Here is a 25934-nt window from a genome sequence, read left to right as displayed (position 1 = left end):
CATTCCTGGACTTTGGCTGGAAGAAGATGTAAGTTGCAAAATACATCGCAAATGATCATTTTGAATAAGAATGCTTTTTAACAGAATACTTTGTTTGTGTGTGTGTGTGTGTGTGTGTGTGTGTGTGTGTGTATGTGTGTGTATGTGAACATTGTTTTTTTTTTATAATGAGATTCTGAATAATTATTGCCTTTCAAGGTAACTTACAGCTTTGAGATAAATTTTTTGACTAGAAACTATAAAGGTAACAAAACTATAAAACATAATAAAATGGCAAAGTTAAAAGTAGATTGTAGGATTGGATATGCATATAAATTCACATCGAAATATTATTGCAATATTAAGATCTAGCTCAGAATAATAAGGCCTTTTTTTTACTTATTGTGCATTTATATCGCGTTTTTATGACATTTTGTTTATAATCGATTTTATTTCCATCACAGATTGATGCAATTGTCGGCGAACATGGTCTTGTAGTCATCACCAGAGAGGGTTCCAATCCTAACAAGTTCATCTATGACTCAGACATCCTTTCCAAGCATATGGTATAATAAAAACTTGAGAATTCTGTTGAATTTCCTTTTCTTAAATTATATTTGTTTATAAAATGCAACATACGCTTATTATATGTTAGTGTATTGAAAACAAATGATTATTTGTTTGTGCATATTAGGCTAAGTTTAGAAAATAGTGATTGAGTGAACGCTCAATAATTGTCTGTGATTAGAATGAACTTTTAAATCTATGACAAACCTAACAGAATATATATCAATAGCAGCGAATGCTCATTCGACCATTGTATTTTATGAGCGAAGCCTTTGTGAGGCAGGCATTACATGTGGCAGGATTTTGTTTATCAAACATTGTTGTCTTATATATTTTAAATAGCCGCAAGAATTCGAACATTAATTTAAATAAAAGAACTACATTCAATTTGCGAATTTAATTATTGTAGACGATCTGTTTTCGAAATTGTCACGAAACATTAATTGTTATCCTTATTGATGTAGTCGACCTGTAGAAGCAACTTTTAATATTTGAATAATTCGATTTTTCTTATTTCAGAACAATATCTGCATTGTGACCGAATGGATCCCGAATGAAGTTAGCTCGACGAGGATCAGACGAGCTCTAAAGCGCGGCGAGAGCGTCAGGTATCTACTACAAGACTCCGTCATCGATTACATCTACAAGCACGAGATTTACAATGCGAGAATGCCAGACACGATAATGTGAGTTTTGAATATTTTGTTTAGACGCATTCTTTCATAATGATAGTCGAGTTTTTTTCTTTAGTCTGCTAGCTCATTAATCCTCTGTTGCTTAAATTTGTGGATAAAAGACGTAAATATGCTTAAATACACAAAATACGAAAATATATTTGATACGCAAAATAAAAAAAATAAAATAAAAACGGTATTTGAAAGTTATATTGAGCAGGAGAGAATTAAAGTGACGAAAGCAATTAAGATTTAAGATAGAGCCATATAGATTTAAGCTTGAAATTTGTAAATTTTAAAAACGGCAGTCGCTGCTGGATCAGGCATACGAAAAATCGAAGAATCAAGCAACGTACAATAAATCACGTATATATTCTTTATTTGCTTTACTGTCTTACTATTGTGTATTACTTATTTTTTTCTTGCGTTGCTTTCCGATTACCTCACATATAAAATCTCGCGTTGTACGCAGTCACGTGGCAAATATAATCAGAGTGCGACGCAAAGGGAGAACTGGTAAACAATAGGGAAGCAGAAAATATATATATATATATAAACATACGAAGGCAATCACAATGAGAAAATATAGAGTTACCGCGTAAATTGAATTTGTAATAAAATTTATTGTTGCTTGATTGTCCGAGTAACATACTCGCCCACGATTGCTTTTATATTGAATTATGATATGTAGGACAATTATTTTTTGTACAAACTTTTATATATTGTAGATTATTATTTTATATACTATAGATTAACTTGAGAGGAATCAAAGTTCGATTGAATACCGTTTTTTTTATATTTTATTATTAGAAAAACATTAATTTCGTTTTTATAACATAATCCAATATATATAGCTGCGTGAGGTGAAACTTTGAGAGGAATAAATTTTTGAAAAAATCGTGATTATCATGTGTTTTGTGATATTTTAATGAATAATGATAGACTTGTAGAGATATCATATAACTATCAATTTTTATACATTTTATATTGAGAAGATAATATACTTTATTTTTATAATGACAGTTTATTTACTGTGATGTAAAGAAATATGATTTCGTATATATAATAATGATAGTCCAATAAAAAAACTGATCCCATTTTCAAGTTCGCAATAAAAACACACAAAGTTAATAAAATATATATAATAAAATATAATTAATTATGTTTGTAAACATGTGGAAGAAAATATAGAATTTAATAAGAGAATATTCAAAAGTAAATATAAAACTTAATAAATATCGAATCAAAGTGTGCTCAGAAAATTGCGTTACCTAATTCCTATTCATTAATTGATCATTGATGTTAATCGATATTGGCAGTTATTTATTAGGTTTTATTTAGATCCAATTACAGATTAATTATTCATCATGTATCTATAGAAATGTTAATTTTTACCTTTTTACGTCATGGTATTATATACATATAGAGTTTGTGAATATTGTATATACAAAAGATGAAATACTTAAAAAAGGAATATATTGCGATCGTTGCTGCATTTCATGGAATTTATACGATATATGATAGTCCTTACTCTAGTCTTTCTACTTGTCTTCCGTCGAATATAATATTTACAAGGAAACATCCTAATATCTTCCCTCAATTGTTATGATCTCTGAACATGTATTAAACTATTAAAGCAATATTGAGTGCTTTCAATTTAGTGACGCAAGTCGACACAAACATATCTATCTTTCTTGATGTTCAGAAAGTAACAGAGATAGAACGACAATTGCGTCGACTTGTTTCTGAGTCATTTCTTTATTCATGACAAAAAAGAATTACGTTCTATTTATTGTACTGTTTCACTATTTAATCATTTTTAATATTTTAAGATTATCTTCTGTTTAATATAAGTAGTTTAAAAATGTATAAATATGCATTTGATATCCAATTTTTATTTGAATTAATGTATAATAAATGTTATAGATTATTGTATTTTATTGTTTTCCTTAACTATCTATTTTTTTGAGTAATGTAAAAAGACACACTACACACACACACACTTAAAATATATATAAAACATATATACATAATTATTTTTTATAGGTTTAAAGCATTAGAAATATATTTAACTCTCAGCAGACATGAAAAGTTTTAAATTCATTAGTATAAAGATATTAATATAAAAATATTATTAATTAATAAAATATAATTAACAAATATAAAAAATAAAGCTTTTTTTATATATGTATAAACTGTTTTAATTAAAATCAATGTTTTATAATGTTAACAAATTAAACAAAAAACATTTACAAAGTGTTCGCCGAGAGTTCATATATTACAATTAAATTAATTTAAGATTAATATGCACTTTAAATAATTTTATTCACTGACAAGGATAATGATAATGCAATTATTACGATTATAATTATTGAAAAAATATTTAATATTTTGTTGACAATAAAGATGAGAATTAATGAAAATGTTCTATTAATTTTAGAGTAAGATTTTAATGGTTATAAGTAATATCGTCAGTGAATCGAATTCCAAAGACACCTTTGCTATTTTTTTCTTTATTAGTCGCGTGGGATCATAACAACTCCATTTATTTTTATATATTCTATTTATTATATGAAGGACGCCAAGTAAAACAAATTTACAAACATACGAGTGAAACTGGAATTGGAACTAAACTGAAGCTCACGATAGCAATTAGTTTTTATTATCAAATCCTTGCATAAGAAATATTGGATTTTAAAAGTTCTAAATAACGCTATCAAACTTTTCAGCTGCATACAAGGTGATGCACGAAATATCATATCATTTAATTTCAATTTTTAGCCTTTGATAATTCTAATCAATTTAGTTTCTAATCAATTTATACTAGTTTTGTACCAACTTTGTTAAAAATAAATGTGTCATATATATATATATATATACTCGTATATATAAAAACCAAATGGTATGACATTTTGTTTATATTTTATTTCTGCAGACTAGAAAATCATATATTTCCTATGCAATTACCTAATAATTTTTAACTATAAATGAAAAAACGTAGCCCACGTGACTAAATTATGTTGTGCTAAAATGTAACGTAATGAGCGAAAGTGATGTTCTATAAAAGAATCATCATGTTTTTCACGCTGCCGCTGCCGATTGGACACTGAAGTAAGTTGGAATTGTCGTCACCGAATGCGAACAATTACCTGCACATAGATCCCCGATATCTAACTGCATTGCTAACGCCGTCACCCAGCGATGTAACCATGGGCTCGCCGAGCCCAGTCGAGATTGTTGCGTCTATCGATGTGCCGGATGCGGTGGTGCTACGCAAAAACCTGCAAAACGTTGCGGGTAATGGTGGTGGGCTCGACGAGATTCGCGAGCAATTCGTTAGTGTGATCAGCAACAACGCCGACAATGGCAACTTCAAGCATGTATCTAGAGTCGTGTATCCCGGTCAGGCGAAACAGATCATCGCCAGCGCAACCGGCGTCGCGCGAATTTTAGACGAGGTAGGTGCGCTTGACGAGCTGATGACGAAGTCCCAGCCTGGTCCTTCGTCAGAAGAGGGTCGTAGATCGGCGATAGATAGTGCTGGGGGTAAGGCTAGTATTGGACAGAGAGAAGTCTCGGATTTTAAATCCAAGATGGAAATCATTGATGTGGACTTAGGTTCAAACGATGATCACGAGATAATAGTAAAAATTTCTTCGAATTCTGGCGAATTGGTGTCGGATGACGATCGTAGGTTGACGGCAGACGGTATTGCGAGGGATAAAGAAGTGTTAAATCTGGGATCTAAAGCGGAAATTATTGATGTAGATTTAGGTTCGAGTGAGATAATCATGAAGGTTTCGCCGGGCCAGCCAAGTTCTGGTGAATTCGTGCCAAAAGAATATTCTAGGTCAATAATAAAAAGTCTAGTGAAGGGTCAAATTGAGATTGGGCAAAAAGAGAATTTGAGATCTAAGATGGAAGTCACTGACATAGATTTAGATTCGAATGACGATTGCAAACTAATAATGAAGGTTCAATCTAGCGAGTCGAGTTCTGGCGAACTTCGATTGGGAGAATGTTGTTGGCCGAAAAGAGAAAGTGCTGCGAATGATGAAGTTGAAATTCGCGATAGAAATATTATGTCTGAGAAAAGAATAATCGATGCAGAGTTAGGTTTAAATGATAAGAAAACACTGAAAGAAACTCGTAGGTCTACGGTAGAAGCAATCAGTGATAAAGTAAATTCGGATCGGTCTAGATTTAGCAGAGTTGGATCGGAGAAGAGCTCCAAGTCGATAGTAAAAAGTGTCGTAGATGGAAAAGTTGACGTTAGGAACAAAGAAATGATTAATGTAGAAGTAGAGTTTACCGATGTTGTTAAGGTTCAGCCTGTTCATTCTAGCTATGGCATACTTACGTTAAAGGACGATCGTAGGTTAATGATAGAAAAACTTACAAATGAGCTTAAAATTAAGCTTGACGAAGAAAAGAATAAGTCTAAAGAAAGTTCACAGGTAGATAAGGTAGGTAAAATTGATACAGAATTAACTGAATTTAATGCGGAGGAAGATACGACGAATAACATCGTAGTTGACGACGTGGGAATCGACTCCAGAAAAGAGACAGCCGATTTCAAATCGAATAGAACTAAATATCTAGATGCCAAGGAAATAAACGTTTCAATGACGTCATTGGACGGTCGCCACGAGTGTGCTCTCTCCGATTTCAGCGTAGATAAAGAAGATTATCGCCTTAGCCAATATGGTTTCGACGAGGATGAAGAAGAAAATAAGAAACCTATATATACTGCCAGATTAAATTTGACGAAATACGCTGACGGTCAAATAGAAAACGTAACAGATAACGTAGATTCTGTAAACAATCGCGAGAATGATAATCGCACAAAATCTTCCGACGAAGCAGATCAATTGAAACATATCGTGGAAGAATCACTTTCAGTGGCAGAGGTAAACGATAAGGATAATAATTCTGAAGGCGGAAAACAGATAGAAGAAATATTTAAGATGTCGCAAGAGACTGACAAGATGAGCAGAATAGAAAAAGGATCAGAGTTGGACACGCATTCCTCGGAAAAACCGATGACATCTTGCGATTCGAGTCTCGAAATAGATGGCAAATACTTAAAATCGATTGTAAACTCTCGTAAGAGTCCGAGAAAGATCAAGGACGGTCAAGTTCGTGACGTCGAGATCAAGGAGCAATATCGACTCATTGATGATCCACAGGCGCTTCAATCTGAAGCATTTCAAAATTCTTCCACGAAGATGAAAAGCTCCGAAATTATGGAAGAACAGATTTACGATGTAGATATCGAGGAAAAAGGACAAATTGTTAAGGACCGAGAAACGTTTCGTGCAGAAAAAGTCTTCCAAGATTCTTCAAGATCATCCTCCATGAAGACGAAGAGTCCCAGGAAAGTCGAAGAGCTTCAGACTGACGAAAGTGAGCGCGAAATGAAGGATCATTATAAATCTATTAGTGATCGAGAAACGTTTCGATCTAGGAAGGCATCCCAAAAGTCGTCAAAAATATCTACAAGTGCAAAAAGTCCCAAAAAGAAAAGTCAAATCTTTTATAGAAGTAAAGATATGAAAGATTACGATCGATCTATCAACGATCGCGTTATCACTCAACTAGAGGAAGTCTTTTTGGATTCTTCAAAGAAGAGTTCCAAAAACGATTCCGAAAGCGAATTGAAGAAGCAAAATCGACATGCTGATAATCGAGAGACGTCGCGGACTGAAGATCCCTCTCAGCATTCCTCGAAAACATCTTCCGTAAGGAGCCCGAAAAAGATTCAAACTCAAAAGACTGTAAAAATGAACGATAACAAAGGACAACAAGCACAAGAAGCAATAAAAACGGTAAAAGACACTGATAATAAAACGAAATGTGACTTCAACGAGATTAAAGACGTGTATACGAGAAAAGTGAGACGTTACAACGTACCTCTTCAAGGCAGCTTGGACTCAATGATCGTGTCCGATGAAACATCTACACAGAAGCCGAAGAAGGACGATGCGTTCTCGAAGAAGTCGAAGAGTTATGAGTCAATCAAACGCATCCAGGAGGTATTTCTGGGCGTGCCGCCAACGAAGGCGAATAGTAGTGGCTCGCAACTTGACATTCCGGACGAGTTCTGCTCGATCTGCTGTTACATGAATGAGATCACTTTCCGAACGGAGGAGGAAGTAAGCAGCCCGAATCAAGAGACGTTCTATACGCTCAGATCAACCTGCAGTTCGCTGGCCGATGATGATGATTCTATTGAATGCGACATCTGCGGTTCGCTTAATCTCCAAGAATCTGCTGACGATCTTGAAGGAAAGATTCAAGAGATTCCCTGCGAACTTTGCAAAATTTGTGGTGAGGTGGATGGTAGTTTTGATCAGGATTCTACATTACCGGCTGATAGGTATACTTTCAAGATGATTGAGCCGCACCAAGATGACGACGACAGCTTCGAGATTGAGAACTGTGGCTTTCAGAGCAGTACGGAATCGGCTGATGATCGAAGCAGGATTTCTGATAAAGAGAGAATCAAGGATCCTGGAAGACCGAAATCACAGTCTCTGTTCATTCATGGCTCTTCGATGAACAAAGATCAGCCACGGGAATTATACTTCATACCCAAAGATGAGATCGCGATTTTAACGAGCGGGACCAGGAAGGTCAACCGCAAAGGTTCTTTGTTCAGAAAAAAGGAAGATTCTAGTGGAAATGCACAAGATAAGAGACGATATTCTTCGGTAGATAGTCTCCAACTGGCAAAGATATCTTCAAAGGGAAGCGATAAAGTGCTTAAGATTGCGAAGAATACAACGCTGATTGGATCTGCTGATAATCTGCAGATATCGAGAGACTCGAGAAGATCAAAATCTTTGCAGAGATCGGCCGATGATGTATGCAAAGATCGGCTGAATAAGTCTACCGATAATCTAAACTCACAGACGAAAAATCTAGGAAAGGAAAATGAAGCTGAAGACCTAACCCAGAAACTAAACACTCGAGATAAGGAAGAGGTAAAGATGATTCTCACACAACATGGAATTAAGATTATCAGTGAGAAGGAAACTGCCTTATAATCGGAATGGGCAATCGGATACATCATGCAGCTGAGACATTAGAAATTACACGAAAAGATAATACAATATATATAAATCAAGAGATACATCTTGTATTGAATAATAAGTATGTGCAACAACAATCTTTATAGAAAGAAGAGATTTTTTTTATATTATATAAATTGAATAAGTAAGTAATCGAAAAGAGAAAGTGCGAAATTTTTCTGTAGTGGCTAGAATTGAAAAATGTATATATATACAAACGCGTGCGCATGCGATATAGAAATTTAGAAATATATTAAATGATAGATTTAATTGTTATACGAAAGCTTCATCGGTTTTTAAAACACAGGTATATCCGCGTATGTACAACTACTTTGATAAAAGCCGATAAATCTTTTAAACGCGAGATAATATATATGTATATAATTATATTTAAACATTATATAAGATATCAATTAATAGAATTCATAAAATGATCAAGATCTTTCTTTTTATGAATTTTACTAACTAGTTAAATTTATAATAATTATAAATAAAACATATAATATTATGAGATATCTTGTATAATTGATTAAATATAATGTAATGTGTATACGCATTTGTGTAACACATTACGTAAGATTACGAAACAAATATTGATGTTGATTAATTGCTTGATATATTGTTAATTAATTGACAATTAAGAAACATTTAACAATTAATTAATATACAATATATATTTAATAACATTAATTTAACAAAGAGATAAATGTCACGTTAATTATTATGAAAAGTATAGGCAAAACAAATTTTGTTATTATATCGACATCTCGGTTTAAACATTGCGCCGTTACAGTATTATATAATTATTGTGATAGTTGAGTTATCAATATAAGATACAACTTTAAATCGATAGCTCGGTATCGATAGGAAGGACCAACGGAAGAAATTGTTATTCTCGATATGGACAATCGAGAAATTGTTGGATGATTTACGCAAGAGTTGCATAAGACACAACAAGACAATCTTAGTAATATTACAGTCAATATTGCACAGAACAATTATAGCTGTAAGTGACAAAGCGATACATCGATTAAAGGATAGCGCTTTATTCTGAATTTTATAGAGCGTCTCGAAAAATGTGAAGAAATTATTATTTTTTTGATATATTGCTTCTCTCAGGTAAACTTTCAGATGTTCTTCCATATGTTACCCCGGATGATCATCCAGGTGTTCTTCCAAGTGTAAAATTTAATCATTGATCCAAGGTATATTTAACGAGAGTGATACTATTAATTATAATTTAACGATTTAATGGACATGTTTTAATTGTTACTAAACATGTTGAAAGTTAAGAAGATATTTCAAGCATAGCGTCGACATTTTTGTCAAGAAACCAGTTTCAAAACCTTTGCTATGTCATTTTTCACGTTTCTTTGGGCGTCTTACATGCGAAAAGTAGTGAGATGTGCCCAAAAGATTATGAAAAATTTATATTATGCCATAATTATTAATAAGCTCGTACGCATTTTTTAACTTTTTAACCGTATGTCTGTATGTCTATTTATTTGTGCATGCAAATGCTAAGTATTATTATGGAACTATAACAAGAAGTATTTGCGTTCGGGAGCGTATATAGCATACTTTTTTTAACTTTAATTGCATACAGGGCGTCAGTATTATAGTGCTATTATTGCTCCCCTCCTTTGTGGCTTGATGTTTATAGATAATGTTTTGTAACTCTTTTTAGATTCAACTACATTAACGTTAAGTATTTAGAATGCCAACATTTATCCAATTTGTATTTAATGACTTTGTGAGAAATCTATTGGGCTGTTTCCCTTTACTGCATGTGATGTTGCGCATTTTTATTGCTTGAGAAATACGTTCAATGAGTTCAACAATAAGTAATCCCCATTTTAATTAGCACACCAAGAATGCCTTTAAATGTTAACGTGGAATCACCGACAAGGAGTATCTTTAATCCTTTTGGATCCTGATTTCGATTCCTGCAACAAGAACACTTGAAGCGAAAGATCCAAGTAAAAGCTAAAGTAAAACCGTTTACAATGAGTCTCTTTGATCCTTTGGACCTAATGAATCTCTTTTGCGCTCGAGATCATTTAGATTATTGCATCAGGAATATTTAGGAATTCAAGTAAAAATTAAAGCGAAGCCATCAGGGATAAGTTTTTTCAGTCTTTTTAGATCTTTTTTCATTTTTATTGTCATCAGAAATATCAAGATTATCACAGGACTGTCGATGATGAGTCCTAATAAATCATTCGATTGTGTTAAAATTGATTGTCAGCCGTAGTCAGCTACTATTTTAGTAAATCATTAACCATCCATTTCCATTATTTTTTCTTTTGTATAGCTTACGATTTTATGACTTCTCCCTGTCCATTATATTTCTGCGTTATATTTTGCCCCTCTGCTCGCGATTTAAAAATGCATGTGATATAACTTCAATCCTGTTCGTTTTTCCTACACATTTACATCTGAGTTTTTAATTTTAGATGATCATATGTGCGTACTTGTTATAACAATCAGATGTACATCCGTCTTTTTGGGTTGTATGCATATAAAATATCTCGAAAGTTTTTGTTGAACGCTCTCAGTGTTACGAAATGTTCTTATATTCTGCGATTTTCTGCAAATTATTTGTGATTACTGAAGCTAGAATTGAGAAATATTTTTATATAATATTAGTTAATAATTTTTGAATCGAATATCTCTTGTTGCATCCATGACATAAAATATGAAACTTTATCTTGAATTTTTCATCTGATCTCTTATGATAAAGTTTTTCTAGTGTTGATTATAAATATTAATGTCTTAAATTTAAAATTTAACACCCAAGACGACGTGACGGCAGTCGGTATGCATTTTTTCAGTTCTGATGGAGCATGTGACGTGTGTTTTCCAGGATACAACAAAACCTGCATGCCTACTATAAGACAGATAGTTGACTGTCTCGTTGCTACTCATCCAATCCGAGCCTGTGGTTCCCGCCGGCTTCTTCTTTCTGCTATAAAATCTAATCGAGCTACTAATGATTTTAATCAGGACACTAGTATGGTCACTAGCAACAACAACAACGAGAGTGTTGAAAGTTATCAAAATACGCGGAATCCATATCACGATCATCCTTACATCTAATTCCGCTATTAAACTATTTTTATAGGACTAACTATTTTTATGTGTCATCAGTTTTCTTAAATAAAACAGAGATTTAATGCTTATTGAAGTATTATTCCTAACAAGGGGAATCCCAGAAGTATTCATCGAATTTTTTTATGCCAATTTTTTTTAGTGAATCTTGAGGCCAAAAAATATACGTGTCGCGATGTTTATCAACATGTAGCTTTGTTTTCGAGTTATAAATTTTTGAAAATCTAAAAAATGTAGATCGCACTGTTCTTCAAAGAAAAAAGAAAAAAAAAGAAAAGAAAGCTTATCAAGGAAACATTTAGAAAACGTTTCTTTTTTTTTTTTTAATAAATAGAGTATTTCGGTATTAAACTCCGTTGTCTTGAAACGCACGTGCTATTAATAGTTTTTGTGTGCGAAACTAATTTTTTAACCATTTAAAAGCTTTAATATTGTTTTTGTAGGAAATATTATGATATCGATATTTGAATTATTTGAAAGAAGTAACAAACACAAAAAAAATATATTTTAAAGAAAAAGAAAAGTTGCCGAATCCAATTCGCTGAAGCGATCGTTCAATTTTCCGATTTTCAAAAATTTATAAGCGAGAAAACAAAATCGCATGTTGATACACACCGCGATATGTATATTTTTTGGCCTCAAGAAAATTGGCATTGAAAAACTCGATGAACACTTCTGGAGTTCCCCTTGTAAGTGTGTATTATTATTCTATTATATAGATTGGCTATCTATTTTTTATAGATCTCTGAATGTAAGTTATTAGAAAATAATAGAGTTATTAGTATGTGACAAATCGCTATTAGATTAATCTATTTTTTGGGATTTCGAAATCTATAGTGAGCTTTTCAAAATAAACATGGTCAAAATTTCAAAGAGATTTAAAGATAAAAGAAAGAAAGAAATTAAAAAATAGAAATCATGAAAGAAATTACGAAATTTAAATAAAAAAGAAGTTATTAATAATCTGTCATTAATAATAACTAATTGAATATTAATTGTCATGTGTTGTCGTAATATATATGTATCATAATTAAAAATATGGCAATTATAATAGTTGTAAAATCAATAATAACAGAATTGTGTATTATAATTGTGTAGCTCAATTATGATAACAAATTTGTGATGTAAGTATTTGATTATAATTATTATATTTATATTGTTGCGGTGATAATCGTCAAAATTATGCATCACGACTATGTTATCAGATATAATTATATAATGTAATGATATAATTATAGTAAGTAATGTATATGAGATGTGTATAAACAGATATATATAGTGAAGTGTATGGCATACGTTTGTATATAGAGAATACTGTGTATATTTATACATATAATATACATGTAAGATTAATATGTTGTCAACAGAAACATATTTAACGAACTGTATATATCTTTATTCTTATGCGGTTCTCTCTTTTCTCCATTGATCTTAATTTCCCTCCTCGACTCTTTTCTTCTCATCTTCAATTGTTATAATACTACACTTCTTTAATTTTTAACTAAAATATGTATAATAATTATACGTATACATATATTAAAATAGATTATTTTATTTTGTAAACAACACAATCTTTTGTATAATATGTATAAATATTAATTAAAAGTACTTTACTAAAACTAAATATATACATTGCTCAAAAAAATTATGACGTAGAAAAATTGTGGACAAAAATGGGCCAACTTTGACTAACGATAACTTTGTGAAAAATTATCGAAGGATAACGGTTTTTTTAAATTAAAGCTTGAAATCTCTCTACTTTAAGACGTTATGGCCAGATTCTAAGTTTGATGCATCCCTGCTACTTTAAGTTATGAGGATGTGTGTCATATTGAAAATTGCAAAGTTTGACGAAACGCACGGACTTTGTAAAATTTTTTTAGGGAATGCCGTTTGCAGCGGCATAAAGTTCGAACTTTCCCTTTTAATAAAAAAAGAAAAACAAAAACGAGTGCGATTTTTTTTCACAAAGTTACAGCACTTTTTAAGGCAAATATTCAGAAAAGGGGAGCCACCTCCGATGACCTTGACATGTGTTGTCAAGGTCATGACCCTGAGTGACCTCCATCAGGTTATAGATGGTGATCGCTGTTCGTTAAAAAGTTATTAACAGTTAAAGTTAGTAATTATTTCACTGCTTTACATGAAAAATCAGATTTTCAAACTCACCTTCGACTCTCACCCCCCTCACCCCCTGCAAAGGGGAGCGCGACTTTCACCCTCTTCCCCTCTGCAAAGGGGCGAATGACTCTCAAACAGTGGGGGGAGGATGAGAGTCGTGCGACCCTTTGCAGGGGGGAGAGGGGTGAGAGTCGTGCGCCCCTTTGCAGGGGGAGGGAAAGTCATATTCCCTTGATCAGTTCACTCGATACTTCTCTCGCTGCCCAAAGTTGTCTGACTTTTTATGTGAAACAGTGAAATAATTACTAACTTTAATTAACTCTAGTACAATTCTGGAATGACGTTCCGCAGAAAAAAATTAGGTATTAATATGAGGAATCGACTGCAAGCAGTAATCGAGCAACGCGAAGGCAATACGCGTTATTGAAATTTACATGCAGAAACACGATGTACAAAATCTACACACACGCAGAAACGTGCAATATCCATTCAGCAACCTCGTCGTGGTGCATATTCGTTAATGCAGGTAATGTCGATAGTATATGTCAAAAATGCAAGGGTAACTTTAGAGTGCTGTAACTTTGCGAAAAAAAATCGTAGCGACTCGTTTTTATTTTTTTTTTTTAATTAAAAGGGAAAATTCGAACTTTATGCCGCTGCAAACGGCATTCCCCAAAAAAATTTTATAAAGTCCGTGGATTCCATCAAACTTTGTAATTTTCAATGTGACAAACACATCCTCATATTTTTGAGAGTTACAGTGGCAGGGGTGCATCAAATTTAAAATCTGACCATAACATCTTAAAGTAGAGATTTCAAGTTATAATTAAAAAAAAAAACGTTATCCTTCGATAATTTTTCACAAAGTTATCGTTAGTCAAAGTTGGCACATTTTTGTTCACAATTTTTCTATGTCATAATTTTTTTGAGCAGTGTATATATTTAGTATATCACATATGAGGCATTCTACGTCAAACTGGCACCTTTGAAATATTGTTATTTTTAATTCTTTTTTAATTTGCTGACATTCTGCAGATAAAAATATGAGACACGTCATATTTTTACCTGTAGAATGTCATCAAATTAAAAAAAAAATAAAAAATGATATTCAAAGGTGCCCAGTTTGACGTGGAATGCCTCATAAGATTAATTTTTTGTCTAAAATATTTATTGATATTCTCTGAGAACATTTAATACTGCTATCACACAGAAGTAATTAATTAGTTTTATATTATTATTATATTATATAAATAAATGAAGTATAATATTATTGATTTAAAATAGGAAAAAAATTTAATTTACAATTATGATTAATTAAATAGAAAAATATTAAATTTATTCCTTTGAAACAATTTTTCACAAATGGTAATTAAATAATTATATCTTTTTTTGTACATTGTACATAAATCAATAAATTAAATTAGACGAAACATTCTGTACATTTAAGTTTAACTGAATGCTATCTCTATGCGAAACTGCTTCTGTTTTCTTTCTAAAGAATTATCTTAGGAGTTTTCTAAATATTGTCACGAGGATTTCGATCTTACACCAAGTACAGTCACCATAAAAGAACATAATATCCATCCTGCACTTAGTAAAAAGCCAATATAAACTTGCGATTCGGATATGGAATAACCCTTGTAGATAACTCCTCTTAAAGATATAGAGGGTAACGTAGTTGGTAATGCATAGCTAAACCAGCGAAGTCCTTTTGGCATTCCTTCCACTGGCCATATACATCCTATAATTTTGTTAATTAGTGTATTAATAAAAATTTAATTAACGTAAGATAATTCTTTGCTTGATGTTGATATTAATTTGAACTAAACTTACTAAACATTTGCTAAAATTTTTTATATTACTATTAACAATATAATATACAGGGTGTCCTATTTTAAATAATGCATTAAGATTTCTCGAAAGCTATGGTAGATACGGAAAATATTTCAAACAAAAGTTGTATGATTCGGAGGCGGACATAAGAAGGCATCATTGATTTAACCTTGGATGACATCGTTAAGGTTCGGTCAAGGTCACATCGATTTTTTTTAAGTGGAACCCCATATTTTTTATTTCAGAATCTAATAGCTGGTATCAAGAGCTTTTCAAAACACTATAATAAAGTTATTTTTCATTAAGTACTTTTCGAGTTATAAGGCTTGAAAGTTACAGTATTAGCATTACGCAAGGTGTCCGATTGACGGCTAAAACCTCTTGAATGTTGTTCAAGATCATATCCTGGATAACATTTGTATCTATCATGGTTTTCGAAAAATTTTAATGCATTATTTAAAATGGGACACCCTGTATATCCGGGAAAAATTAGTTTATAAATAGTTATATAAAATTATATATAATTATATATAATTTTATATATTTGTATATAAAAATGGACATATTTTATGTACAATTATGTATAATTCTATATGATTATATATAATTTTGCATATATAATTTAATATAATTTTGTATGTAAGTTTATATATAATTTTATATATAAATATATATAATTATATATATAATTGTATATAAAATATGTCCATTTATATACAATATGTAATTATAATATTACCCATACAGCACAGAAAGATTGCAAAATGATTTCAGATATATCTCATTGCAATGGTAATGTTGTAATATTACAAATAGATTGCGCAATGTATTTGCAACATTGTTGCAATTTCATAGTATCATAAAAATGTCCGCCTTCAGCAAGATTGCGTAACAATTTTGCAGCGCAATGTATTTGCAACTATTATTAAAAATAATTCTTTTATTATTACTGAATATAATTTGAAATACAATTTGACATAAATTTAAAAAATGCAGAAGAACTAATCCATATATATTTTATATTATAATTATTGTATTTTGTACTTAATTGTAAATTTTATATGCAGATATATATATTTTTTAAATTTTACATGTAGACATATATTTTACACTTTATGCAGGTACGCGTATTTTGTATATACTCTTAACTAGTGAAATGGAAATAATAACAAACTCCACGCATTCTATTTCATTTTCTTTGCAATATTCAAAGAATTTTTTAAATTCAAATGTTCCAAAAAATTATGGAAATTGTTTATAAAATTTCATAAATCTTGTCGTACGGCGGCGACAATAAATGTTTCAACGAACACTATAATTCCCAATGGCTCCTACACACTAGACGCGGAAACACTTGCCACGCTGCAAAATGCAACGCGGTAACCAATATGCTTACAGCTCCTAACATATTCATTGGTTACTGCGTCGCATTTTGTCGTGCGACAAGCGTTTTCGCGTCCAGTGTGCAGAAACTATAAATTACTGGAAATAATTAACAATCATATAATGTGTAAAGATAAATATGCAGTTTATGGGAGCTCCCTACCAATAACCTTGATCTTGACATATATTGTCAAGGTCATCGCCCTGAGTGACCTTGAGAAAGTTTTATTCGTTATGATTTTGCAACGACTCTTCATTTAAAATGAAACTTGTACTAAAGTCGCGTGAAAAGTCGTTACTTACAATGATCGAATTCATGTTTTTTTCGACATTATGAGTTCCATGTATTCATTTCATGCTAATTAAATTTCTTTGCAAATTAGAGGAAGGTCACCGATACCAACATACCACTTTGTTTTTAAACAATATTTCTTAAACAAAAAGTAAAAATACAACTTCAAAAACATAAATACAAACTAAAAAGTGTCTTCTATCAGATAGTATAAGCAGTTTTTATAATACTGTTTGCAATTTTGCAATAATTAAGTTTTTCGTAAGTTATGCAAAAATGAGCGTCTGACAAAATGGGCTCTAAAACTGACATAGTAGGTAATAATGCCAACATTCCTATTCTATAAATAAAGATATATTCTATTCTGTAAAGAAAACTAATTTATGAAACTATAAACATTTAAAATGACATAATATTATTAATAATACAGTCACTATTATTTTAATTACGCAATTTGCAAAAGAACACCGTAAGAATTTTCTTCTCGGATTCATAGAATTTGTTTTTAGCTGATTTGGTATAGAAATAAGCCACAAATATATGAATTATGAGTTTGTACTTCTTTAATTAGCTAAACAGATCACGTTTTTATTAGTATTAATAAGGTACAAAGGTTAGTTTCTAAGAAATAAAGGGATGTCGCTTTAGAAGACCTATGTCAGTATCGGTGACCTTCCTCTAATATTGATTACATTTTATTTTCTTTCCTTATTGAAGGAGATGACTGTTATATAGTGTATGTGCTCGTTATAGAGTATACTAGTATGCAGAGTAAAGCAGAAAAAACATTTTCTGCTTTAAGAACAAAAATTATATAAGAAGATAATATTTTTAAAGCAGGAAATTCATTTTAAAATAGAAAATTTTGGTTTTATATAGCAGAAATGAGATATTATGTCTTAAACTTTTTTGTTTATAACTTTTTAACGAGTAATATCCGACAGCTAAAACTTCTTTAAGGTCACTCAGGGCAATGACCTTGACAATATGTGTCAAGGTCAAGGTCATTGGGGAGGGGGGCTCCTCTAAACTGCATATTTACTAACGTGTAATTGACGTATGTTTCCACATGTGACAGCAGTTCATTACTCAAAAGCCAAAATGTCTTTTAATGTCTCTGTAACAATGCTGCAAGATTTATAAAATCTTGCGCCATAATTTGTATTATATGTTACAATTCATAATACCTACAATGTTGCAACGATATTACAGCACAATCTGCAATATTGCAACATTTCTGTAATATTACTGCAAGTTTCTGTGCTGTATGGGTATATAAAATTAATATATTTTTATATAATTTTATATGCTATGTAATAAAAATATTTAATTTTAGTAATTATTAATTTAATAATAATATTTAATAGTACTGGATTTAAATAAAAAATAATTTTCGCGAAAAACAAAAGAATAATGACTCACCGGACGTTACTATTAGCGGGAAAAAGCTTCCGGCCGAACAGTAATTCGCCATAGTATGATCTTTACACATAACAGAAATAATGAAACCTACGAAAGCATTAACACGAATGATCAGTTTAATTTCTAGCAGTTTTTTAATTGTTTCTACGCGCTTTTTTTATATCTACATAGTGTGGAGTACTTACCATGCATCAATCCGCAAAATCCGACGAGAAATGTGAGGACTATTACAGTAAATATTGATCCTTTGCATTCTAAACCCCATATAGGAAAGAATAAAAGCACTATCATAGCAGTATGGATAGCTATGCTGATGCTCTGAATAAGAATGTGAGATAGCAGAATATCTTCTGTCTTAACCCCTATTGCGCATATTACATTACACATTTGAATTACTATGATAAGAAATAGTTGAAAAACTGATTTAGAAGACTAAATTAGTAAATTACCTTGGACTACGCTTCGATTCCAGACACCTTCTGACCGATCTGTAATTATTAAGGCAGTAGAGACTGTAGTGGCTAAAAAGAAGATAAGTCTGCAAAGATATAAACAGTTTAGTAACAGGAATAATTTCATTCATTGTGTTGGATTGATTTTTGCTTACGTTAACATGTACGTTGGTGTCATGTAATCCGCATAATTGAGATCGGTCGTACCATAAATAGGTTCTTCAAACTGAAAACAATTGGAATTTTATTCTTTCATTTTAATTTTACACAATTGAGAGAGAAGAATGAAGAATAGAGAAAAAGAAAAAAAGACAGATTTAATTATATATATTGTATATATATATATAAAACAAAATATAAAATATATTTACTCGAATGGGTGGATCGGCCAATTTTGGCGAATATTTGCAATCCTTCATGATATCCTCGCAAATCTCTAAAAAACGCTCAAATAGCTTCGTCTGCAGGAAAAGCCCAATTTGTCTATCTGTAACAAAAGCCATTATAAATTTGAGTATTTGTAATTTTACTAATAAATTAATTAATTTTGCGCATCATTTACGCTAATATACTCGTGATTTTAAATCGTTTGGATCTTAATTTCTTGGATTCTTTGTGTAATATCTTAAATAATATATTTTATTTAAAATAATTTTTATATATTTAAATCGACAAAATTTTTTAAATTTATTATAGAGCAGAATGCTCTGTATAATACACGAATAACGTACCACCCATATCAAGGAAAACTTGAACCTGACTGGTAAGTAAATCGGAATCCTTCGTAAAAGCACCATCTTCCATTCGTTTCTGCAGAGCTTCTGAGAAGTTTTGACTAAAATACAGTAAACCACTAAGTTTACCATTTTGTACAGCATGACTCGCTTCGGAAACGTCGTCATAATACTCCTGAAAGCGAAGTATTAATAAGAATCTTCCAGAAATACATTAACGTTTATTAATGACTGCATTCAGCAGAAAAAGCAGCTTTGGGGTGAGAGTCGAAGGTGGGAGTCGTGCGTCCCTTTGCAGGGGTTGAGGGGGGGTGAGAGTTAGGCGCCCCTTTGCAGGGGGGAGGGGGGTAAGGTCAAAGGTTAGAGTTATCTGACTTTTCATGTAAAGCAGTGAAATAATTACTAACTTTAACTGTTAGTAACTTTTTAACAAATAACAAGCGACGGCTAAAACTTGTTGGAGGTCACTCAGGGTCATGACCTTGACAACATATGTTAAGGTCAAGGTTATCAGAGCTGGCTCCCCTCATCAGCATAATTACTAAAATTTTGATTAAGTGAATCAAGATGAGATGTTGTCCATGCAATATTAGATTTTGTTTGGTTGTTAAAAATGATACTGTATAAAATTTAACAAATTTGTAATGTAAATTGAAATGTAAATTCATGTGTCAAATTTTAAATAGATTGAACAAATAGATAATAAACTTACAAAGTAATCTATATGTCAGGAACTATTGAAATTTTTATGTCCAGGCAACAAACGGTGCTTCGTATCAGTAACGAGGTAAACGATTAAATGATATACGTTGCTGATACATTATTATGTTTTGTGTTAAATTGTCGTCGTCAAAGATACAATAAAGACAATTAAATAAACGAATTAAGTACACTGAAATAAGAATCGTCAAGATCATCCGTGTCTTTTTGTAAATTAATGCCATTAAATATGTATACATCTTTATTTGCTCGTTTTTATTTTTATGCTATTTTAATACATACGTTTTTTATTCTTATACTGTTTTAATTCATACGTTTTTTATTTTTATACTGTTTTACTGCCGCTAGCGTTCTAACATTGACAATAGCTCGAAAATTTAATAAATTGGTTGTATTTATTATCTGAATAAGACATATGTAAAATCTGAAGTCGATTCTCTCTAGTTCACGAATTATCCAATTCATTTTGCATGAGTTCTTATGGAATTCTTATGGAGTATTCCTGGTGGAAATAAATCGCTGAAATCTATATCAGTTGACCCATTTTAGTATAATTCATACTGAAATGGGTTAATTGATATAGATTTTAGTGATTTTCAGTAATTTCAGCGTTTTATTTCCACCGGGCTGCAGCATATTTCCCATTTATATCAACAAAAGTATAAAGAAGCAACATTGCCAATATTCTGAAACTTTGTTTGTGAGTAAATAAAATACTGAACAACGTTTCTAAAAAAAATTCATACATTTACTAATCCGTTATCAAGATATTAACGATAAAGTAACATAAAATTCTGAATTGATTACATCATTACATAACCATACTTCGACTGCTCAAAACGTGGCAACAATGTCAATAGTACGAAGGTTAGTTTTCGTATCTCCTTGATTTTTAAGTACCATGTAATGTTTGATATACATTAAACGTTATTAATATGCAGTAATGTCTTTCGGTTCTTACAATTGATTTTAGGGAAAATTCACGTCCAAAAGTTATTTACCGACGATTACAAAAATACAAATATATTCATTTATAATGCCAAATATCACATTAACTGACATTATTTAGGTGATACGCGATACGAGCACATACGGCGAATATTTTAACTTATAAAGGTATAGAATTTCATCAATTTCAAATTTGAATAACTTTTATCTAGGACTGTAGTCAGAACATTCTTAATAATACGTACGAGCGACTTGATTTCTCGTTTTAATTTTAATTCAAATTGTTGTACCTGTGTCGCGATGGAGTCATCAAAATTGTGTAAAAATCTACAGCTGAGATTGCCAAAGTGACAGGTGATTTCATCATTCCAAACATTGCCAAAGTTGTTGCCGTAATCGCAGGTACCTGCTTCATCATTAACAATTCCAATCTTCAAATCTTTCGGATCATCGCCAATTGCCATAATAAATACGAAGACTTGAATTATTGGAAATATTACTGCGAAAACTAATCCTCTGAAAGAATATTATTATTATTATTATTGTTATGAAATGTGGAACTATTTGATAAATTTGAATTTTTTGAAATATAATATTTTATACATGTACAACGATTCAATGCTGTATGTACAATATAGGATAGATAATCGCAAAATTCAAAAATAAAACAGTAAAAATTTGGTTTTATAGAGATAAAAAAATGTATAATAATTCATTAACTATCTCATCAATTAATTAGAAAACTAATTATTGATAAATTTATTGGTAATTATTTACCCATAATAACGAAAGTATTGTATGCCGTTCTTCGTCAATAGAGCTTTGAATATTTTCAATCGTGAAATTTGACGTTTCGAAAGCTCTTTGTATTCCGAGATTACCTTAACATATTCAAATTATTTGTATCGTACAATAATATAAATTGACATAGCTTTTTACAACAATGAGGACAGCATAAATTATTTCTATATATTGTACATACTTTTGTTCGTTCATATTCATTTTGAGACAAGACGTCGCTACTGACATCTTCCACTTTGAATCTCTCAGCTTCATTATTCAAAGTATTATTCTGTGCCTCGCACAATTTCAGGAAAGCCTCCTCTAAGAACGAACATTGAAATTGCTCCAGTAATTTTTGCGGTGCCGATTCCGCCAACAATTTACCACATCTCATCAAACCGATCTGTGTAGCATCGAAGAATGAATTTGTATCATTGAGTATATAAAACAAGATTCTTCTTAAATTAAAAACATTAAAGCTTACAGAATATTTTGCAGCAACTTTTTTAAATTATTAGGACTATTTACTGGAAACAAAACTCACTTTATTAGCATCTTTAGTCTCTTCGATGTAGTGCGTCGTAATCAACACAGTGATATCTTCCTTTTGTGTGATCTGAATCAAGTAGGCCCAAATGCTACGAAGAAAAAGAACATTTAAACATTTTTCTATTATTTTATGCTTGTGTTTAAAAAGAAAGTAAAATCTACTTGCTTCTCCCTCAAAATTGGGTCTAAGCCCACAGTGGGTTCGTCCAGGATTAAGAGTTCGGGCCTATGGATCAATGCGGCAGCAAAGGAAACCCTTCTTTGCTGACCTCCACTCATGTTCTTCACTAGGCGATCTGCTGGAGGTAGTTGGAGCAAATCCGAGAAGAACTTCTGTCTTGTCTCTTAGAAATAATACAGAGAAGCTATAGTTGTTTCGAAATAATTTATAGTGTGAAATATTTCGCGTACGAGCAATTCAAAACAGAAACTGAAAGTTTAAAAGATGTTTACTTAAAGGTATTTTGTGAAATTGAAACTTTTCGGAATATATGCGATTTTTCGCGTGCAATGAGAATGTTCATCTTACCGATCTCTTCATCGTCGAGTCCGTTGATTCTGCCGAAATAATATAAAGCACCGTTCACAGAGAACTCTCCGACCAAGGAGATCTCTTGTGGCATGTAACCCACTCGAGGCCCGGGAATGCCAGAGCCCTTGCTGCCAGGATTTCCCCCCAAGACCCATATCTCTCCACTGTCAAGATATCGAACCCCGACGACGCAGGACAGCAGAGTGGTTTTGCCGCATCCGCTCGCTCCCAACAAACCATATCTGTTTAAAGGAAGAAGTTGTTGTGCGTTTACACGCTTCATCTTATTTTAGACGACACATTCGAACGATAAGAGAGAGGGGCACATAAAATAGTAAATATTTCCTTTGATTTCACAATAAAAAACGGCTTTATAATCGTTTTCCAGTATAGATTCTCTTTCGAAATCAACTTATCAGCCAATCTATCTACTCACGTTCGCACTTCATCGAAGAACAATGGCGGTTATTGTTTCCCTTGTGATACTGTAATTAGTCTGAACTGTTGGCAAGACTTGTTAATAAAGTATTGGTCACAATCTTATAGCTTTGATCATTAAATTCGCATGAACATAACGATCATTCGTTGGCAAAAGCAATTAGCCTAGTACTAACAACACACAGTGGTGCCTAAACAGTGGTGATCTGAATCTGAATTTTAAAAAATTTGTTTGGAGAACGTCCAGATATCTTATGTGACATCAATATCAGTCCGATGTAACTATGTAATATGAAAATATAGAATTTTAAGAGAAATTAGAAAATATTTAACTATATATCTATCAAATCTTCATTATCCATTTAATTTTTCTGCAATATACTATAAATACTCGTATACTTATAATCTCAAATTGACATTTAAGAGTATCAAATTAACTATTTCACTTTCCGAAATATTAAAACGCTGCAAAGATGCTTTTAGGCACCACTGTGCGATTTTCGCGAGATCGTGATATGGCGGGCGAAAGATGATATCGCCGTCCAGTGCACCTGATAAAATCATCAAGCAAACCCACGACTCACTTCAGTCTCGTCGTGTCATGATGATTATTAGTATCATCGCGATCCTGCTACTCACAAGAGGAGTTTTCTCCTCTTTGCCAGTCCAAGGATCGATATCGATGATACGTAACAATAAAATGTTGATTGATCTACACGCGAACAAATTGAGCGATTTTAATGAGTTGATTGAAAAACTACAAAGAATGGAGAATCCGCAAGTCCGTATCATAATTAATTTGGAAAGGAAAATTATTGAGATTAATGGCAAAACTGATTTTGAAGAGGATTATTTTAGTGAGTTGACTTGTTTTTAATAACTAGATATACTTGTTAGATATATATCCTTTTAATAACAAATTCTACGAACAATTTAGAGTAATTGTTTTTTTATTAAAAACATTAATATATCAATCATTTCTGAATCATAAACAATTTAAGAAAAAAAGCTTTTCTCGAATTAAATTTCGGAAAATTAAATAAATAAAAAAGATATAGTCTCTTCTCTCTCTCTCTCTCTCTCTCTCTCTCTCTCTCTCTCTCTCTCTCTCTAATTAATTTTGGAAGTCTTTTATTTTAAGAAACTTTTTATTTGAGATGTAATGTATTACAAAGATCATGGGCGTCGACTATAGTGTGGTTGATGTGGAATACTCCACACACGAAATTTTTTCGTGTGTGGAATTCCACACTTGGAAATCCGAAGAATATAAAAATTATTTCTTGATGAAATAATTTATTATTTAATATTTTAATAAAAATGAAAGTTGATTAAACTAAATATGAAAAGTCATATGTTTACAACTCGATTCGCGGTTGCCGCTTTCACGACTCTCGGTCCCTCTATCGATATTTTACTAGTGTTCAATGTTTTTACACGCCAATAATGCCTGGTTTATGCTTCGGTCTTAACTCTAAAATCCTAAAATTCAGCCAATAGGGCTGCCAGTTTTAACTGGTTCTAACTGAAATCTGTATTCCATTGGCTAAATTTTAGGATTTTAGGATTAAGACCGAAGCATAAACCAGGCATTACAAAAGATAGACGAAATTAAGGTTGGACTAGAGTTCTTCTAGGGACTCTAGCAGACTCTAGGTTGGACATCCTGCTACTGATGTCATATAGTGACACACACAGCCAGCTTTATGAGTTTCAATCTCATCTCATGTACATAGTACACATACAGCCTTGCAATCCTTTATAACGATTTGACCGAATAAGTATGGGTGAGACGGCTATATATGGATAAATATATTATTCGAACAGATAAAAGGCCTGTGTGTGTGCCATCTGTGCCCGTTACAATGTGTATGAATGCTGAGCCTGAAAATTCCAACGACAATACGTATTCGTACGTTCGACAATGCTTCCTATTTTGTTAAATAGTACGGCTGCATATTCATTCAGATGTAGTTCAAAATCTGGATTTAGAAGCTGTAATGGACGAATTCATAAGAAGGAACAAAGTTCGGAATTCTACATTCGCGTGTTCAACGGAGAATAAGTAAAACTGTTGCAAGTGTAGAAGTAAGAAAAAGAAACATGAATTGTCAAGGTGTGTATACATATATATATATATACACATATATACAGGTACCTGTACATATATATACAGGGTGTTTCCAAATTAAATCGCAAAACTTCGGGAGCGTGTAGAGGAGTAAAAAACTAAGAAAAAAAGTCCTATAAACATATGCTCGTTTTTGCTCCGTTTCAGAGAAATCGAAAAAAAATGTTTACATTTCTTGCCATATCTAGCACC

General features: G+C 31.9%; 4 protein-coding genes across 8 annotated transcripts in view; 3 read left to right on the top strand and 1 right to left on the bottom strand.

Annotated features, from left to right (window-relative positions):
- The window catches only part of Nmnat (nicotinamide mononucleotide adenylyltransferase), a 9420-nt gene extending 1077 nt beyond the window's left edge, over positions 1-8343 (top strand). The window contains 4 exon segments of the mRNA XM_018460875.1: positions 1-28; positions 444-545; positions 1066-1232; positions 4333-8343. The exon segment at positions 1-28 is cut by the window's left edge and continues 2 nt beyond it. Of these exon segments, the coding sequence (XP_018316377.1) occupies positions 1-28; positions 444-545; positions 1066-1232; positions 4333-8269 (4234 nt within the window). The 3' untranslated portion in view covers positions 8270-8343.
- Positions 4622-11615, top strand: LOC108730912 (uncharacterized). The gene is made up of 2 exons (XM_018460877.1): positions 4622-4678; positions 11160-11615. Exon 2 carries the CDS (start codon positions 11177-11179, stop codon positions 11390-11392), a length of 216 nt encoding a protein of 71 aa, XP_018316379.1. The 5' UTR covers positions 4622-4678; positions 11160-11176; the 3' UTR covers positions 11393-11615.
- A 3378-nt stretch (positions 11616-14993) lies between these two features.
- LOC108731000 (ABC transporter G family member 20) overlaps positions 14994-25934 on the bottom strand; it is a 24720-nt gene continuing 13779 nt past the window's right edge. For 3 of the 5 annotated variants that reach the window (XM_018461035.1, XM_018461037.1, XM_018461036.1), the window contains 13 exons: positions 23171-23415; positions 22808-22985; positions 22637-22730; positions 22292-22495; positions 22087-22190; positions 21600-21825; positions 19639-19816; positions 19279-19394; positions 19063-19133; positions 18905-18993; positions 18641-18817; positions 18456-18542; positions 15052-15266 (listed from right to left, as the gene is read on the bottom strand). In XM_018461035.1, coding sequence (XP_018316537.1) covers positions 15052-15266; positions 18456-18542; positions 18641-18817; positions 18905-18993; positions 19063-19133; positions 19279-19394; positions 19639-19816; positions 21600-21825; positions 22087-22190; positions 22292-22495; positions 22637-22730; positions 22808-22985; positions 23171-23415 — 1984 coding nt within the window. Of the gene's footprint in view, positions 15267-18455; positions 18543-18640; positions 18818-18904; positions 18994-19062; positions 19134-19278; positions 19395-19638; positions 19817-21599; positions 21826-22086; positions 22191-22291; positions 22496-22636; positions 22731-22807; positions 22986-23170; positions 23416-25934 lie in introns of those variants that run through there. The other 2 variants (XM_018461038.1, XM_018461039.1) reach the window with 2 other exon arrangements.
- The window catches only part of LOC108731002 (uncharacterized), a 4872-nt gene continuing 3098 nt past the window's right edge, over positions 24161-25934 (top strand). Inside the window, exon 1 of the mRNA XM_018461040.1 lies at positions 24161-24468. Coding sequence (XP_018316542.1) covers positions 24213-24468 — 256 coding nt within the window. The 5' untranslated portion in view covers positions 24161-24212. The remainder of the gene's footprint in view (positions 24469-25934) is intronic.

The sequence above is a fragment of the Mycetomoellerius zeteki genome, unplaced genomic scaffold (genome assembly GCF_001594055.1).
Source record: "Mycetomoellerius zeteki isolate Tzet28-1 unplaced genomic scaffold, Tzet1.0 scaffold98, whole genome shotgun sequence".
Taxonomy (NCBI): domain Eukaryota; kingdom Metazoa; phylum Arthropoda; class Insecta; order Hymenoptera; family Formicidae; genus Mycetomoellerius; species Mycetomoellerius zeteki.
Note: the sequence above shows the minus strand (reverse complement) of the source record. Positions and strands in the feature narration are given on the sequence as shown.

Bases quoted from the DNA above. Each gene is read 5' to 3' on its own strand.
- LOC108730912 (XM_018460877.1), top strand. From the start codon at position 11,177: ATGCCTACTATAAGACAGATAGTTGACTGTCTCGTTGCTACTCATCCA.